This window comes from Schistocerca cancellata, chromosome 9, assembly GCF_023864275.1.
Source record: "Schistocerca cancellata isolate TAMUIC-IGC-003103 chromosome 9, iqSchCanc2.1, whole genome shotgun sequence".
NCBI lineage: Eukaryota > Metazoa > Arthropoda > Insecta > Orthoptera > Acrididae > Schistocerca > Schistocerca cancellata.
In genome coordinates, this window is record NC_064634.1 from 4,605,009 (window position 1) to 4,625,274 (window position 20,266).

Consider the following 20,266-nt stretch of genomic DNA (forward strand, 5'->3'; position numbering starts at 1 on the left):
TATGTGCCCATCTGACAGAGCAGTCCCAAATTAGTCCATTGCCATATTCATTTTATTGAAGAGAGAGAGAGAGAGAGAGAAAGAGAGAGAGAGAGAGAGAGAGAGAGAGAGAGAGAGAGAGAGAGAGAGAAATTTGTTTGATATTTACATCCACGTGACCACTCTGCAATTCATAATTGTGTACTTGGCAGAGGGAGAGTTCACAGAAGCATTTTCATACCATTTCTCGATCATTCCACTCTTGAATAGCATGTAAATTTTACCGTGTGAACTCTGATTCCTCTTATTTTATTACAATGATCATTTCTCTCTATGTAGGTAGGAGTCAACAAAATATATTCATATTTGGAAGAGAAAGTTAGTGTATGAAATTTCAAAAATGAAAAATAGTTTTGTTTTAGTAATTGCTGGCCCCGCTCACTAATCTTATCTGTGACACTCTCTCCCTTATTTGTGAATGCTCTGTAACTGAGATCATTGGTGCAACCTCACCATCCATGCAGTCATCATCAACGAATGGCAGCTCACAAATCACCCATTGTGTCAACAAAGACAAATACAACCAACAGATATTTTGAGACTCTCTGACACCAGCATTGAAATTGCAGCAACTAACCCAGTGCTACCTCAACATCAAACAAGAAACACTTTGCTTACAAGAAGGGTGGCACATATACAATGTGTGGTGACTATTGGGATCTCAACACCTGCACTAACCCGGACAGTTATCAAATTCCAAATACTCAGGATTTCACTCATAATTTAGCAGGCGCCTCCATGTGCAGTGTTCCAGAAACACTTATTTGCAGATCCCCAAAAACCATGAGGATACACTAGAGATGGCTATTCCCGTCCCTTTTGGACTTTATGAATTTCTTTCCATGCCATGCAGACTACAAAAATAGTGCAGACTCAACAAATGTTCATAAATAATGTTCTTTTCCAGTTTCACTTTTGCTATGTCTTCTTAGAGGATATTTTAGCCTCCTCTACTTCTCAACATGAACATGGTGAACATCTCAAACTGGTCATCAATGCCTTACATACACCTGGCATCACAGGCAATGATGAAAAATGTCAATTTTGAAAGTCAGTAGTTACTTTCCATGGGAATTCAGTTACCAGTGGTGGTATATGGCCTACAATACAATGAACTGAGCTCATTAGTCATCTACCCTGGTCACGTAACTTTCAAGAATGACACCAACTCCTTGGCACGATAAATTTTTATTGCAAACATCTACTTCACACAGCTGCCATTCAGGCACCACTAATGAATATGTTAGCAGTCAAACACATTACAGGCAAAAGTGACATTGAGTGGGCTCCACATGTGCAACAGACATTTGGACAATTAAAGAGTGCCTTCCTCAGGCTAAGGTGCTGGCACACCCACTACCCAATGCAAATCTGTTAATGCAGTTGATTCCACAACTGAAGTGGTTCTCCAACACTTAGTAGATGTAACACAACAACCACTAGCTTTATTTCCAAAAGGTTAACTGACTTCCAGCACAAGCAACCAACTTCTGACAGGGCATTGCTGGTGGTGTATGAAGCAGTATGGCACTTTACAGGAGACTGAAGGGCAGACCTTTGACCATCTACACAGTCCATTGGCCTTTAGCAGATTCCATTCACAATACAGCAAAAGACTGTTGCCCACCACATTTTTGTCAATTAATTTATAGTCCACAGTTCACAGCAGGTGTCGGACATCTTCATGGCACTGATTAGCTTTCTAGGATCAATGTGCTCTCAGTAATTACTGGCTATGATAAATTAGCAGAAGCACAACTACAGGACACACAATTATGTGAAATCTTACACAACACCACTGTTGGTTTGTAAGTAGAATGCCAGCCTGTTCATTTCTCCTCAAGAGAGGTGCTTTGTGATGCTTAACGGAATCATCTTTCACTACTGGTATCTCTTGGCATGTGGAGACTCATCTTCAGTAAACTACACAGGCTATCTCATCCAGAGAACCATCCAACAGTGAAACTTGTCACAGACTGCTCTGTGTGCCAAAATGACAAAAAAAGATTGTAAAACTTGGATGTAATCACGTGCTGGCTGCCAATAGTCTAAAATAGGATGGAATGCACAACAACAACATGGCTGTTAGTCCGTTCCTAAGGGCTGCTTTCAGCACATCCATCTAGGCCTCATCAGATCTAACCCCAACTCAGGTGGTTTTTGTCATATCCTTTCTGCAGCTGATAGGGTAACTCAGTGAGTTGAGGCTATACCTATATCTCACATCATGTCAGAAACCATGCCAAAAGCATTTGTCAGTTTATGGATGTCCAGTTTTAGTCATCCTGCCTCAACTGCTACTGATCAAAGCACACAATTTGAATCACCACTTTTTACTGAATTCAGTCATCCGTGCAGTGTTCAATACTTCTGAACCACAGCTTACCATCCTGAATGTAATGGACTAGTAGAGCACTGGCACCTTACGCTACAAAAAGGCATCATGTGTCATGGAGAGGGGTGTTCAGGAGCCCTGCCATGGGCATTTTAGGCATGTGTTCAGCATATAATGAAGACCTCTGTGCATTTCTAGCAAAAATACTTTCCAGGGAACCACTTACTCTACCAGTGGACCACACATGGGTCACATAACATCTCCATCCACCAAGCCCTAAAGGACTGCAACTACATAATGCTGACAGGTGGTACTGTCTGCCTGACATTGCAACCACTGTACTCAGGTCTGCACAGAGTGATTCAATGGGACAGTGACATGTGTGACATCTTATTGAAGTGGAAATTGATGACTGTTACCGTCAATAGACTGAAACCTGAGTGGATCCTTAAGGAAACCTCCAACACGACAGTAAGTAACGTCGACCACATGGACGACATCACTCACATCGATCAGCATGACAGTTTAGTTATAGTACAAATAGACATGCAGCATTTTGAACCTAAAGAGGTCTCCATTAGACTCATCAATGACCTTTTCAGTTTGGAATGACAGCAAGTTGAATGATGGAGCTACAAAGGGACACCTCTGGAAATATAGTCTGGCCATTACAGGCTTCCACAGGATGTCAACTCAGACACAATATCTTCTTTGTTGTTGGCAGATAGAACCCTCATAGTCACAGCTGCTAAGAAAAAAACTACAGCCTCAGAACTTGCAAACAGACCAGGTTACACCACTAGCCACAGTTTCACTGCCCTCACAGCAGTGTCATCCACAACCCCCCCCCCCCCCCCACTTCACTCCTCACCTCAGGCTCCAGACCACTTGACACAGGAGCCCAGGTGAATGTCCACCACAGCATAACACGGCCCCTCCAATCTGCGTCGATGGCACGAAGCATATTTTGAGCAGCCAACTGCCTGGATGACAGCATATGCTGGCATGACCATTTAACAATTAATGTAATTCATATGTCCATGCAGTAGTTTTTGATTGATCACACTCCAACCTCAGTGGTCCTGTGCCCAATGTAATCATAACTGATGATACTGTTGGGTCAGCATTGGAATATGCAGATTCTGTTAATTGCAGAGCCACATGATTAATAATGTGACCTCAATGGTGTGCACCCACACATGCAATGCTGAGACAAAATATACCTGTAGATAAAGGGAAAAGGCTTTATAAATAAGTAGCAAAAAATTATACAGCCAACTCGTAGAAGAAGAGCATTCCTTAGATCACCTCACATTGCGGTACCAGCCCAATCGAGTGCTGCAATCACACTGACCTTACACCGCGCAATGTCCAGCTTTCCATGCCCAAGTGGGAGGCCTCTAGCAGCATACTGTCTCACTTTCATTGATTGTCACCAAGCTGTTAATATGTTACATTACTTTATTGAACTTGTCACAAAGTTTTGCTGTGTAATGAATGTTAAGAATTACCAGGCACATTGTCTCTGGTATTTTAGCAGAGGTTTGAAATTTTATTTATTAACTGTGATGATCACATCACTTCAAATAAATAGACTTATCACCTGCTTCAAGTGATGGCTAGTGCCAATGGAAAATGGTGTTTTTTCCTCAGTCCAAACCAAATGTTTTTGAATTAAATAATTTGTACTCATTCATTGTAACAATAATAAAGTAATCCAGTGTGACACTCAGTTTACTGACATATCTCAACACAGAGAATAATGAGCACTCTAGTAGTGACTGGGTAGTGTTGCAGTTGACAGTAGCAGACACACAGAGCAGCCAGGTCCGTGAAAAAGGTGAGAAGGGCAAGCCAATCCAGAAAGGCATGGTGGATGAACATTTACAGATATGATGAGTGCCATTTCAGTAGATTAATTTGGGGCCATTCTACTGAATGAGAACATAAAATTGCTGTTTTAAAAACCTTTTGTTTGTAACGAGAAACAAACCTACATTTTTCATTAAACATTTGATGAGCAGTATTTATTCAGGATCACTACTTCCATATTTCAGAAACAAATGTCTGTTAAATCAACAGAGAAAATGCCTCAGATAGCTCTTATGAGAGATACCCAGAATCTAATGTGATGTTTCGGTAATTCTATATACATCATAGTGTGGTGTTTATTTTTTTCAGTATTTATGTCTACACCTAAACATATGTGCCACGTCAACATATTAATCCATATCACTTTTGTCATCATATCATCTCTCATAATACACAGTATCACTGTTGACTTGCACTTATGAGGGGCGAGGGGGGTGGGGGGGGGGGGGGGACAAAAATATAGGAAAATCCAAAACAATACACATTACCATGCCTAATACAGTGTAGGAAAACCTTTGGCATTCAAAACAGCTTCTTTTAATCTCAGAATGGATAAATACATGTCCTGTAAGATTTTCAACAAAATCTTATATTATTATTCCTGCAAAATAGTGGCACATTCAGGTAACAACAATGGTGGTTGATAGAGATCACACTCGTCTCTCTCCAAAGACGGCCACAAAGCTTCCATAAGATTGAGATCTAGTGTCTGTGGTGGGCAGTGGAGATGTGACATTCCATCCTCAAAACTAGTCCTGAATGATGTGAGCTGTGTGAACAGTGGCCCTGTCATCTTGGAACTCAGCATTCCCATTGGGGAACAAACACTGTACCATGAGATGGACCTGACCAGCCAGGACAGTCATATAATGCAACCTCGCAGACTGATCACAGCATCCATAGAATACCACAGTATGGCTGCCCAAATCATCACCAAACTCCTGCATGTTTCACTATTGGGACATAAGCTTAGCAAGAAGTTTGGAAGCAGTGTGAAACAAGACTCGCCTGATCAAATTACATTCTTCCATTGTTAAATAGTATAGATTTTATGGCTTTCACAGCACAATTTCTTTTTATGGGCATTTACATCACTAATAAATGCCTTTGGAATTCCAGGCCAGCCTAGAACTTGCTGCTTATGTAGCTCCTTTCATGTTATTCTCATGATGATAGAGTTCGTGAATGCGACATTCAGTCCAGGCAGTGACTTTTGCAGCTATCGTATTGTTATTTTTCATGACAATCCTCTTCAGTGACTATCCATCATGAACATTAGAATCAACACACACCTTTGTCCATGTTGTGATTTAGTGGATGAGGTTTTTCTTCTTTCCCTGTATGTTGCATAGGTATTTGGTACAGTGCCTCTTGAAACACCACATACATCAGCTACCTTGTTTGCAGAAGAACTCGTCATACAAGTGCTAACAATTTGCCCATGTTAAACTTCACTTAACACTGCTTTGACCACATATGGCACTTGCAACATGTTGAGGATGTTGCAAAGGTGCCATTCATGGCCAAATACAACAGGGCAGCCTGCAGGCTTGGCCAGCAACTGCATTTATGTTCAAGCATCCATTTATTGAGGTCTTTCCATATTTTTGTTCAGCCCCTGTATATCATACTTTACCTCTTCCACTGGAAATGATTTATAGACCAATAAAATACAATCAAAAGAAAAAATTGTGATAAAAAGTATGAAACAATCATGTAGATCCTTCAAGCATTTCCAATCATGCAACAGGGTACAAAAGATTTATTTTTTGTAGCAATTATACTTTCAGCATTTTGACAGAAGCAAAACAGTTGCATAAAAAAACTTTTATTTTTATTCCCTTAAAATCTGTCAGTAAGAATGTTTATGTTAATTTTTATACTCACGTATATCCTCTTGCCCATTCAAAATTGTCTACCAGACTCCATGCTGTATATCCAAACACATTGCACTTATCTATATAAATAGCCTTCAGCAGTTCTTGTAAGTAGCTCTGGAAAATTGTAAGAGTAGCATTGGAATCAAAATGCATATCATATGTTCCATATGAAAATCCACAGACATTTTAGTAGTTTATTTCTTTAATTATTTCATGTGTGATTCACTGATCAACAAAGTGACTGAATCACTAGGATACAAGAGTGTCAAGGTTTTCTTTACAAAAATTAAAATTCCAATACTGCTAATGGGAATGTATTGATGTTTATTTGTTTATCCGAGTCCAAAATAACACTAAAACACAGTACAATCTAAAATTATAGTATAATATTAATGACACAGAATTTCACATTTTCTTAGTTTAATGTTCAGCAGGCAGAATGGCACACCATGAACAGCAACTGCTAGATAAACTTACACATAAGGCAACATACTAGCATAAGTAAAGAAGTTAAGTATGTGTGCAGACTGAAGTGATAAATGAAAATTTGGACCAAGGCCATCCAGTACAAATTTTCATTCATTGATTCAGTCTGCATGTATACATCATAGATGTTTCAGACTTGAAAAGGTCTCTCGAACCATAAAGCTTCATTTGATTAAAGAAGTTAAGCAATGAACACATGAAATTGTCAGAGATCCAGTAAAATAGATACACAAAGAAATTATATTAGTATGTCACAACCATTTTACTACAATTTCTAGCTTCAAGTGACAGTACCAGTGTCATGTATATATCTGATCCATAGACCCTGCATCAATGTGAGAGCTGCAGCAATTGATGGACTTTCAGCAGGCACACTGGGGGAAAGGGGAGGGAGACAAAAAAAAACTCGCATTCAGCTGTGCGCATGTTTCATGATGAATTTGCATTTTTTTTTCTTTTTCTAAATTTACTTTATCTCATGAGATACTTGCTTTGCTCATACTATATTTTGTATTACTTTCAATATTTTCTATTAAAGCCTCCAAGGAACTGACTTTTCCAATAACTTCACAATACACAAAATCCCTAATGCAATTTCTTTTAAGTAATGAATCATAATTCAGAAAAAATAATCACATCCATAATTCCATAACAGATTAGAAAGGACCATTACTTTGAACTGAAACTAACTCCATAATGGACGAACGATGCTGAAACAAAAATTCTCTTTATTCCTGCAGTGAAATAAAAATGCCTAGTAAATAGCAGATTTAACGCAAAAATTAACTTAATATGATCCTTTTTGACAGCCCTTTCCATTCTGTTGACAAGAATGTGTTTAGAAATTCATACATTGCAGACTTGTGTTAAAAAAGGGAGGGTTAGGGTTAAGTGTCCAACTACTGATAAGATCCACAGAGGTGGAGTACAATGCTGGAACAGAAAGAAAACTGATCATGTCCTTTTCCACTGGAGCTGTTTTAACTCTGCTTCTTCAACAAAACAGATTTTATTGAGAAGAATCTATTTACAAATAAATCACAAAAAGCAACATCTATGAATATACAAAACAAAAGACTTCTAGAGGGGGGTATCTCATGCTCAATACAGTACCCTGATCATGTGTTAAATAACTCACATGTCAGTGCTGGGAACACTGTTTGTACAAAACAGTTCGATATGATCCACACTCTCAGTTCACCAATATGCCATCAGTTTGTTCGCAGAAAACACAATGGCCAGTGAATGGATAGCAAAGACAGCCCTGCATTAGGCAGATAGGCAAGTCTATGCTCTAGTCAAACATTGTTAGCAGGTAACAACAATGTCCAAATTACAGTCCAAGAGAAAACCATGTGGCATTTGGGTCATTGTTAACAGATGCACTGAACAGATTGCTGTAAACATTGGTGAGATCGTGGCAGTCCGCGTTAGCCCTTGAATCTGGCACAGATGTTTTGTCACATGGCTTGGCACTGGCAGATTTACCCCACTGCACCTCACAGGATGTTTGCATAATTACATCAAGTGATCCACCGATTTGTCTAGTAAGATCACAGAAGGAGCCATCTTAGAATTTGCCTCCAGCAGTTTAGGGAAACAATGGAAAATCTATATCTGAATGGTTGGACAGGGATATGATCCTAGATCTCCAAAGTTGACACAGTCATTAATTTGTAAAACAAAATAAGAATACATGTAAGCAACGGTCCTAAACACGGATTTGGTCAAGCCATTAAATTTTCTTGAACATTTTAATTTGTTCTATCAGTTAATTTTGGCTGGCACTTTTATGAAACCTATACTGTCTTCTTTAATGAAAACATCACTGCTGTTGAGGGTCAACTACAAACCTCAGTACATGTTAGTTTGAATATAAAAATATCAAAAATTGTGAAAAGAATAGATTGCTACTCACCACACAGATTTCAAGATGAGTTGCTGACAGTTATAATGAAAAGACTGCTACACACTGAGCTTTCAGTCAAAGCCTTCCTTAGAAAAGAAAGTAAAACACACAGATTCAGAAAAGCAGGCACCTTACACACACCAGACCACTATCTATGGCCATCTGACCAGACTGCCGGTTGGCTGGAGATAGTGGTTCTGTGTGTGTAAGGTGCCTGCTTGTGTCAATCTGTGTGTTTTCCTTTCTTTTCTAAAGAAGGCTTTGACTGAAAGCTAAATGTGTAGCAGTCTTTTCATTATAACTGTCAGCAAGTCATCGTGTCATCTGTATGGTGAGTAGCAATCTATCCTTTTCACAATTTTTGATATTCCAAACTGGACTTTCCATTGTTTGAATATAAAAATATTTGCACTTTGACAGTTTCAAGCCACTGAATGAATGCAATTCTGTACTATACTCAGGTTTCTGTGCTCAGAATGGATGTCTTCTTTTATTCTGGTATCATGACTGTGATACACATTATTAGTTTTAAAAAGGGACTTGTTCCATTATGAAACAAGTCAGGGATAATATGTACTGTGCAGTGGGTGCAAGGATTTCAAGTTCTGTACAAAGATATCTGCATATGGCTCAACAGTGGACTCCACAAATTATTCTTATGGCTTTTTTCTGTCCATGAAGCACTTTTCTAGTTAGTGGCTAACTTCCCCAAAGCATGATTCCATGTGTCACAATAGCATGAAAATAATCATAATAAATCGATTTAATAGTTGCTATATTCCTATAAGAGCAAAAAATGCATAAAGCATAAGTTGTAGAACACAGATCCAGGATGTGGTTTGACCAATTTAGTTTTCTATCAGAATGTAGGCCCAGTTATTTTTGAAAGGGCCAGCCCTAGTTATCTGCTGGTCACCTACTTCTTTCCTACTGCTTAATCTTTAGAGTTTATGTGAAGCTGAATAAACATTTATTGATGGTATTTGATTCATGTACTGCATTGTATTGTATTGCTTTATTGATCTTCTTTATCATTTTTGTATGTACATACTGCCTGACATGGACATAAGGTCATAGTAAAAGGCATAATTCTCAGGCTAACATTTCATCTTCCATTACTGGAGACTTCATCAAGGGGTTTAACGACTCAGAAAACTGTTATAAGTTGTATAAGTTTGTAAGGCTGAACGGTTTATATACACTCCTGGAAATGGAAAAAAGAACACATTGACACCGGTGTGTCAGACCCACCATACTTGCTCCGGACACTGCGAGAGGGCTGTACAAGCAATGATCACACGCACGGCACAGCGGACACACCAGGAACCGCGGTGTTGGCCGTCAAATGGCGCTAGCTGCGCAGCATTTGTGTACCGCCGCCGTCAGTGTCAGCCAGTTTGCCGTGGCATACGGAGCTCCATCACAGTCTTTAACACTGGTAGCATGCCGCGACAGCGTGGACGTGAACCGTATGTGCAGTTGACGGACTTTGAGCGAGGGCGTATAGTGGGAATGCGGGAGGCCGGGTGGACGTACCGCCGGACCGCAGCGACGCACGGATGCACGCCAAGACCGTAGGATCCTACGCAGTGCCGTAGGGGACCGCACCGCCACTTCCCAGAAAATTAGGGACACTGTTGCTCCTGGGGTATTGGCGAGGACCATTCGCAACCGTCTCCATGAAGCTGGGCTACGGTCCCGCACACCGTTAGGCCGTCTTCCGCTCACGCCCCAACATCGTGCAGCCCGCCTCCAGTGGTGTCGCGACAGGCGTGAATGGAGGGACGAATGGAGACGTGTCGTCTTCAGCGATGAGAGTCGCTTCTGCCTCGGTGCCAATGATGGTCGTATGCGTGTTTGGCGCCGTGCAGGTGAGCGCCACAATCAGGACTGCATACGACCGAGGCACACAGGGCCAAGACCCGGCATCATGGTGTGGGGAGCGATCTCCTACACTGGCTGTACACCACTGGTGATCGTCGAGGGGACACTGAATAGTGCACGGTACATCCAAACCGTCATCGAATCCATCGTTCTACCATTCCTAGACTGGCAAGGGAACTTGCTGTTCCAACAGGACAATGCACGTCCGCATGTATCCCGTGCCACCCAACGTGCTCTAGAAGGTGTAAGTCAACTACCCTTGCCAGCAAGATCTCTGGATCTGTCCCCCATTGAGCAATGTTTGGGACTGGATGAAGCATCGTCTCACGCGGTCTGCATGTCCAGCACGAACGCTGGTCCAACTGAGGCGACAGGTGGAAATGGCATGGCAAGCCATTCCACAGGACTACATCCAGCATCTCTACGATCGTCTCCATGGGAGAATAGCAGCCTGCATTGCTGCGAAAGGTGGATATACACTGTACTAGTGCCGACATTGTGCATGCACTGTTGCCTGTGTCTATGTGCCTGTGGTTCTGTCAGTGTGATCATGTGATGTATCTGACCCCAGGAATGTGTCAATAAAGTTTCCCCTTCCTAGGACAATGAATTCACGGTGTTCTTATTTCAATTTCCAGGAGTGTACATGCACATGATGGTCACCTCACAACATTATCAGACCACTGTCTAAGATCAGGGAGTCGCACCATTATATGCTGTTGGGCTTGTAGTGGGGAAGAGCTGATGCTGTTTATTTTATTTAGTACTAATGACCACAATTTGTTAATTTCAATTCTTCTTTTTTTTGTTCAAATCATTTTTTTTCTGAATGTCTATGGCCTCTCTGTGTACCATAGTGTAGTAATAATTACAGCTTGCTAAAACCAGTGTCAGAGAAGAAACGATTTTGATGTTTTCCCAGTCCTAGTAGATGGTCTGCTACCGCTAATTCTATGTGTCTTCCTCAGGAAACAACTGCTCTTGTTTTTCTTGAGGTATGTACAAAGGAGAATTTTATATACTTCTGCTGTACTAAGTGGCAGGGGTAGGTCCTTTTCAGTGTTCAGACATCATGAACAAACTGACAGTATGACCATGTGTAGTCGTAGAGAAATTTTTTGTACAAAAATTTGAAGAAGCAGCCCTTCAGACAATGAAGATGAAGCTCTCTTGTTCGTTTTGGTATGAGAATGATACTTTTGTTATATGTGCAGCCAATTGGACAACCTTTGGAACCTTAGGGCATATAGTCTACATAAAGCACAGTCACTGATATACACTTTCACAAAAATTCCAATCACCATCCTAAGCAGAAAAGAGGAGTGATCAAAACGTTAGTGAACTGTGCTGGAAGAATCTGTGAACCACAGTAGTTGGAGGACAAGCTTGTTCATTTAAGAACAACCTTCAGAAGAAACATTTGTTGTGACAAAAAAATGAATAGGATGTATTGCCCTAAATGGGCTAGAGTTTGAAATGAAAATGAACCAAATAAAGAGAAAGTTCTCCTTCTACTCCTAAAAACAATCACACAGTGCAACAGCAAAAATATTCTAAAAGCATCTACATCTATACTCTGCTAACCATCCTAGGTGCATAGCAGACATTATGTCCCATTGTACAAGTTATTAGGGTTTCTTCCCGTTCCATTCACATATGAAGCACGGGAAGAATGATTGTTTGAATGCCTCTGCATGCGAAGTTAATATTTTGATCTTATCCTCATGATCCATATGTGAGTTCCAGCGTCAGCATTTAAAGTTGGTTCTTGAACATTATTAACAGAAGTTTTTTGGATACTTTACGTCTATCTTGAAGAGTCTTTCAATTTGTTTCCTTCAGTACCTCTGCAATACACTCCCACAGATCAAGCAAACATGTGACCATTCATGTTCTCTGTATACATTCAGTATCCCCTGTTAATCCTATTTGGTAGAGATACCACTCAAAAGCAATGTTGTAGAACTGGTCACATGATTTGTAGACTGACTGCACTCCTCCAGTATTGTACCAGTAAATTGAAGTCTACCACCTGCTTTTTCCACAGCTGAGCCTATGTAGTCATGCCATTTCACACAGGTATTTGTATGAGATGGATGATTACAACAGTGACATATTGATATTATAGTTTTAGGATACTATATTTATTTTTATTGTTTTCATTTTTGAAGTGCACAATTTTCCATTTCTGAACATTTGAAGCAAGTTGCCAATCTTTGCGCCACTTTGAAATCTTATCAAGATCTGATTGAATATTTATCCAGCTTTTTTCAGACAGTACATCATCATGGATAACTGCATCATCCGCAAAAAACCTGGCAGTTTTACTATTAATATTGTCTGCAAGGTCATTGATACACAACATAAACAGCAAGGGTCCCAGCAATGACAAACGAAAATGTGTACCAGGCTGGGATTCAAACCGGGATCTCCTGCTTACAAGGAAGGTGCAGTAATTAATGTACCATCCAGGATGCAGTGTTATCACAACTGTGTGGACTATCTTGGCAGCCATCACAGCCTATCCACATTCCCATCAAGCACCACTTATCCACAGTCCCTGACCATTATACTCCTGTTCGTTGCTTAGAGATCCCCACTGGACGTCGGACATATTTGTGCTGCTGATTCTGCTTAATGTCCCATTGCAGCTCATAGCAGTGATCCCCCTTCAGTTCACATATAGTGTTTCACAGCTGCTGTATTTGCACGGTGTATGTTCTTTCGAAGGAGCAGACACTGTGCATTAAATAATTGATAAGACTGGCTGGGAAATGGATCCACTTTCTTCAGTGTGAATGGTTACCGCAACTGCCTAATAAGAAGGGGATCTGGGATTCAAATTCCAATCCAGTATGCATTTTCGTTCATTGCCACTGATTCTGCTTAATTTCCTGCTGCAGCTGAGCAGTTGATAGCAGTGATCCCCCTTCTATTTACATATCAAAATTTAAACACTATACTCTTCCTCCAGCCCAGGAAAACTGAGCATATGATTAGTTCTTTAGTGTTAGGTGTGATCTAGGGAGGAGCTAATTTGACTTATCAAAGCACCATATGTTCACTGCTGGTTTTCTTAGAAGACCTCAATAAACCATGATTTTTGGGTACAAAAAGTACCAGTTGTAGGGACAGCAACTTCCGTAATGGAAAACTGTAAATAGTTTTACAATATATTCTTAACATTATGTCCTCAAGGAAGCCTGAAATTTTTTTGATATCATTACTCATTATCAACATCAGAAGTCCAAAGTTAATGTACTTATGCAGATAAAATATGCTTGTAATACCCAGTCTGAGGCATAAATGAGTTTTAGCTTACATAGTGAAATTACACAGTGAACACATTTAGAGTTCTAAGGTCATCACAAAGTTTCAAGCTATGTTTTTAGTCATCATCTTGCCACTAATAAAACTTCATGATGTGTTGTCTCTGTATAATGTGCATTTCATGATTACATAAATATGCTGAAAGTGGTACTGCAGTGACAAAATATTTGCATATATATTTGTTTTATACAAGCAGCACACGCCACTGTAGCTAGGAAAAAAAGGAAACCAGCAGAGAAATGGTCCTGTCATAGAACAGTAAAGGTGAATAGGTTCCTCTTTAAAAGACTATCATACAAAAATAGGGAAGCAGGTGCCGCAGTTCCTCGACAAAAATTTTGGCATGCAAACATATTCTTACTTTTTTGTAGTGAAAGAGAGTAGTAGAGATACAGTGACAGTGGAAGAGAGAGGAGACAGTGCCAGTGGATGAGAGAAAGTGACAGTGAAAGAGAAAGGGAGATGGATGAAGATAATAGCAGTGGGAACCAAAGGGGTAGGAGATATTGATGGTCAGTGAGAGACAGTGACAGTAAAAGAGCAAAGGAAGATGGATGGAGATAAAAACAATGGGAGCAAAAGAGTGAGGAGACAGTGAAAATGAAAAATACAGATGAATGGGGACAATACACACACTTCGGGGTTCTGGGCCCTTCCAGACTGGTGAACTTCTAACATATAGGTATAGGAGAGGGTACCCTTAAGACCAAAATTTTAAATATGCAGGTAAAGGGAAAAAAATAAGTTGGACTCTCCCCTCCCCCCTAGAATTTTTTAGCTGCCAAGGTATGGTGGAGACAGTGTCAGTGGAAAAGAGACAAAAGGGGACAGTGTTAAGTAAGAGAGGGGGCACTGGCAGTGGGATGCACTGTAAATCAATAGGGGAAGAAGGAGACAGTTGGAGAGGGATATGTATACAGGGTAGTCCATTGATAGTGACCGGGCCAAATATCTCACAAAATAAGCATCAAACAAAAAAAAACTACAAAGAATGAAACTTGTCTAGCTTGAAGGGGGAAACCAGATGGTGCTATGGTTGGCCCACTAGATGGCACTGCCATAGGTCAAATGGATATCAACTGCATTTTTTAAAATAGGAACCCCCATTTTTTATTACATATTCGTGTAGTACATAAAGAAATAAAATGTTTTAGTTGGATCAAATTTTTCGCTTTGTGATAGATGGCGCTGTAATAGTCACAAACGTATAAGTACGTGGTATCACGTAACATTCTGCCAGTGCAGACGGTATTTACTTTGTGATACATTACCCTTGTTAAAATGGACCATTTACTAATTGCGGAAAAGGTCGATATTGTGTTGATGTATGGCTATTGTGATAAAAATACCCAACGGGTGTGTGCTATGTGTGCTGCTCGGTATCCTGGACGACATCATCCAAGTGTCCGAACCGTTTGCCGTATTATTTATGTAGACAGGAAGTGTTCAACCACATGTGAAACGTCAACCACGACCTGCAACAAATGATGATGCCCATGTAGGTGTTTTAGCTGCTGTCGCGGCTAATCCACACTTCAGTAGCAGACAAATTGCATGAGAATCGGGAATCTCAAAAACGTCTGTGTTGAGAATGGTACATCAACATCGATTGCACCTATACCATATTTCTATGCACCAGGACTTGAATGGCAACAACTTTGAGTGTTGTGTACAGTTCTGCCACTGGGCACAAGAGAAATTACAAGATGATGACAGATTTTTTGCATGTGTTCTATTTAGCAATGAAGCGTCATTCACCAGCAGCGGTAACGTAAACCGGCATAATATGCACTATTGGTCAAAGGAAAATCCACGATGGCTGCACAAGTGGAACATCAGCGACCTTGGCAGGTTAATGTATGGTGTGGCATTATGGGAGGAAGGATAATTGGCCCCCATTTTATCGATGGCAATCTAAATGGTACAATGTATGCTAATTTCCTACGTAATGTTCTACCGATGTTACTACAAGATGTTTCACTGTATGACAGAATGGTGATGTACTTCCAACATGGTGGATGTGTGGCACATAGCTTGTATGCAGTTGAAGCGGTATTGAATAGCATATTTCATGACAGGTGGATTGGTCGTCGAAGCACCTACCATGGCCCGCACGTTCACCGGATCTGACGTCCCCGGATTTCTTGCTGTGGGGAAAGTTGAAGGATATTTGCAACTGTGATCCACCGACAACACCTGACAACATGTGTCAGCACATTGTCAATGCATGTGCAAACATTACAGAAGGCAAACTACTCGCTGTTGAGAGGAATGTTGTTACACATATTGCCAAATGCATTGAGGTTGACAGATATCATATTGAGCATTTATTGCATTAATGTGGTATTTACAGGTAATCACGCTGTAACAGCATACTTTCTCAGAAATGATAAATTCACAAAGGTACATGTATCACATTGGAACAACCAAAATAAAATGTTCAAACATACCTACGTTCTGTATTTTAATTTAAAAAACCTACCTGTTACCAACTGTTTGTTTAAAATTGTGACCCATATGTTTGTGACTATTACAATACCATCTACCAAAAAGCAAAAAAAGTGGTCCAACTAAAAAAATTTATTTCTTTACGTACTACACGAATATGTAATAAAAAATGGGGATTCCTATTTTAAAAAATGCAGTTGATATCCGTTTGACCTATGGGGGCCATCTAGCAGGCCAACCATAGCGCCATCTGGTTTCCCCCTTCAAGCTAGACAAGTTTCGATCTTTGTAGTTTTTCTGTTTGGCACTTATTTTGTGAGATATTTTGCCCAGTCATGATCAATGGACCACCCTGTATAGACAGTGGCAGTGAGAGGTAGATGCTGAGTATGAAAGATTAACTATAAAGAGAGACTGGGTAAAAGGATTTACAGTGTTCTGTGTTGAAAGGGCATGGACATATTCGAGTGCCAAATTTTTTGATGAGGAAGGTGGAAAGGATTGAGGCAGTTAGTTTCCCACTTTTCTGTCACAGTCTTTTACATGCTCTGACAGGAGCATTTTTCCTCTCATAATCCTATGGCTGTAAGTAAAGAAACTGAAAAATAAGAGAGAGCATTCATTAATAAATACATTTCTCAGAAGTTGTGTCACAGAATAAACTGAGGAGCTACTTAATACCAGCAGAGAAAGGTAACACTTCAAACAAATAGTACAGAGAGGATGCAGGTTGCATGTGACCAAAGAGTAAGATGAGAAAAATATCAGTTAATTACAAAGGTAAAAGAAGGCGTATGACTCCATTGACAGGTAGACTCTCTTTGACACACTAGAAGAATATGGAATAGACAGAAAAACTAGGGAACTGATAGAAGAGGCACTCACAGACACCACATCCAAAATAAAATTTATGGGAGAAACCTCAGAATTATCTGAGGTACATACATGGGTCAGACAAGGAGATGGTCTCTCACCACTTCTATTCAGCATATTGCTGGACAAAATCATCAATCAGTGGGAAGAAAATGTAAAAGGAATTGAGTTACAAAGAATACGTGCAAACAAGACAATAAAAAAATGCCTAGAATTTGCAGATGAGTTGGCAATACTCAGCAGCAACAGAGAAAAGGCACAAGAAGCCCTTGAATATTTACATGAAGTCTCTGCTAAAACAAGGTTACAGATCTCATGCAACAAAGCACAATATATGGAAAGAAAGAACAACAATACACAAGTCATGCACACATGTTATGCATTGGTTAACAGAGTGGAAAAATTCAAGTATCTTGGAGAATACAAAGAAATAGGAGGATCAAACAAGGCATCCAATACAGAATGAACAGAAAAACTTCAGAAAGTGTGCAAACACTCATGGATGCACTACAATAAAAGAAGCATCTCAAGATGGGTGAAACACAGGCACTACAATGCAGTTGTACTACCAGAAGCCTTCTATGCATCAGAAATGACCACAATTGGTACATTGGGCACAACAGAGACAGGAAAGATAGAACATAAAATCCTTCGAAACATTTTTAGGGGAGTACATAGAGATGTTATATGGATGAAAAGGTCAACCAAAGAACTATACAAACATACAGACAGATTCACAAACATAATCAGTAAAGGTTGAGTAACATTCTTTGGGCACATACACAGAATGAACAACATAACTCACAAAGAGGATTCTTGATGTAGTCAACAGCTCAATCAAAAAAAACCAACTGGTCTCATGAAATAGAAGAAGACCTAAAACAAGCAGGAATCAATGAAGAAATAATAGATGAAAGAGACAAATTCAGAAACAAAATTATGGACACAAAATTTGAAGTAAAAGAAATGAAGAGATCAGGAAAAATATGGACAGAACAAAGGAAACACAAACACAGTCAAAGAATGAAGAGATTTTGGGAAGAGAAAAAGAAGAAGAAAAGATAGAAAAGGGGAAAATTGAATAATCATGTAATGTTCAAGTTCAGTCATTGCCTTAGGGGCAACAATGTATAGTCATGATAATAGTAATAATAACAGTAATAATAATAATAATAATAAAAGTAAAAGATACACTTCAGGCTAAGACATGAAGTGAGAAAACTATTTGCAAATTCAGAGAGCACATTTGAATGTTAAAAATGAGGTTCATAATAGTAAAACAAGAGCTTAAGCACAAAAGATATTGTGAATGGTGTCTCATAGGGGCATGCAACATTTTACCCTATGCATATCAAATAACTTTACTTACAACGAAGTAATTGATGCGAGCTTTATCGTGCAGACCACCATGGTCTGAGAACCCATTCTCTGTTATCAGCACTGGAAGATTGCCATATTCTTTCTTAATCCAGTTCAGCATCTTCCTCAGACCCCAGGGCACAACCTGAAAAAAAAAAAATCAAACAATAAAGAACCATATTTAACTGTCAGTAAAAATTGTGGTACTATCCCAACTAATATAAAAACTCAGTTTCTGTTTGGAAATAACTGTTCTCTGCTGTACATTTCTCAGAGTATACAAGTATAATGTACTGTGACAGAGCTCTGTCTGCCCTTTCTTTTTCTTTTTTTCTTTTTAAGTAATTATTGATGTCTTTGCTGAACAGATCACTTAAAGTGACACTGTCTGTTCATTTCTTTCATTGTCTAAGTAACTACACAGAGACAAAATGGTTTTACCTTTTATCTATCAGTATACAATGAGAAGACAGTTCATCAGTTCCAGTGTCTGTTTCATAACAAACAATTCATTTTCAGACTTATAATAAACAAACAAGTTTATTTTTTCGTTGGGATTCTTCATCATCACGCTGTATTAGTAACTGTATTCAAGCAATACAACATCAGTCTTCTAAAGTGTTTGTCAATGTCCTCATTTTGCTCACTGGAAACTAGCCTGATATTTTCCCTCTGGGCTACTCTTGCAAGGTTTAAGACCAGGCATCAGTATATTCCTTGAGGTATTTGTGTACCAAATCATATTTCTTCTTTTCCTTTCTTTTCACCAAGATGGGTCTATACTTTATTTTCATCAGTGCCACACTACTGCAGAAAGGGACAAAAAATACTGCAATAGTCTCCAAAGCAAAGACATCTATGTCCATGAAACTGGTGAAAATTACAAACATGATGTCTAATGGACATGTTTTGCTTTTGAAAATTGATAAAGAGACATGGTAGTTAGTTAATTCGTTTATTTGTTTGTTTGTTTCACATTCCATGGATCATTTTGCATGATAAATCATAATGATGTGGAGCCTCAGGTAGCTGTAGATGTAGGGAACTTGCAGCAGTCCTCAGCAATTAAGAGGCCTAGCTTAGTTGCAAAGTCTAGCAGAAAGAAGGTTCTGCTGCTAGGTGGTTCCCACGGTTGAGGTGTGGGCGAGCAGTTACAGGAAGTGTTGGGGAGTGAGTACCAGGTCATTAGCAATGTGAAGCCTAGTTTAGGGTTGGCTCAGGTGACTGAAAGCATAGGGGAGTTACGTAAGAATTTTACGAAGGAGGATCAGGTTGTGATAGTGGGTGGAACAGGGAACAATCTCGATAGGGACGGGGAATATGATGTCGGTGGTGACTATCACTTAGTAGCGGAAAAGCATCTGGACCAGACGAGATACCCTTAAGATTCTACAGTGATTATGCTAAAGAACTTGCCCCCTTTCTATCAGCAATTTATCGTAGATTGCTGGAAGAACGTAAAGTACCTAGCGACTGGAAGAAAGCGCAAGTCGTTTCCATTTTCGAGAAGGGACATAAATCAGATGCGAATAATTATAGGCCTATTTTGCTTACGTCAATCTGTTGTAGAATAATGGAACATGTTTTGTGTTCTCGTATTATGACGTTCTTAGATAATACAAATCTCCTTCATCATAACCAACATGGATTCCGCAAACAGAGATCATGTGAAACTCAGCTCGCCCTATTTGCCCAAGAAATTCACAGTGCCGTAGACACTGGCGAGCAGATTGATGCCGTATTCCTGGACTTCAGGAAGGCATTTGATACGGTTCCGCACTTACGTTTAGTGAAAAAAATACGAGCTTACGGAATATCGGACCAGGTTTGTGATTGGATTCAGGATTTCCT

General features: G+C 39.7%; 1 protein-coding gene across 4 annotated transcripts in view; it reads right to left on the reverse strand.

Annotated features, from left to right (window-relative positions):
* Window positions 1–20,266, reverse strand: part of LOC126101629 (myrosinase 1-like) — a 521,409-nt gene that overhangs the window by 953 nt on the left and 500,190 nt on the right. For all 4 annotated transcript variants that reach the window (XM_049912315.1, XM_049912313.1, XM_049912312.1 and 1 more), the window contains exons 10-11: window positions 18,426–18,560; window positions 6,134–6,240 (exon numbers count right to left, since the gene is read on the reverse strand). In XM_049912315.1, the coding sequence (XP_049768272.1) occupies window positions 6,134–6,240; window positions 18,426–18,560 (242 nt within the window). The remainder of the gene's footprint in view (window positions 1–6,133; window positions 6,241–18,425; window positions 18,561–20,266) is intronic.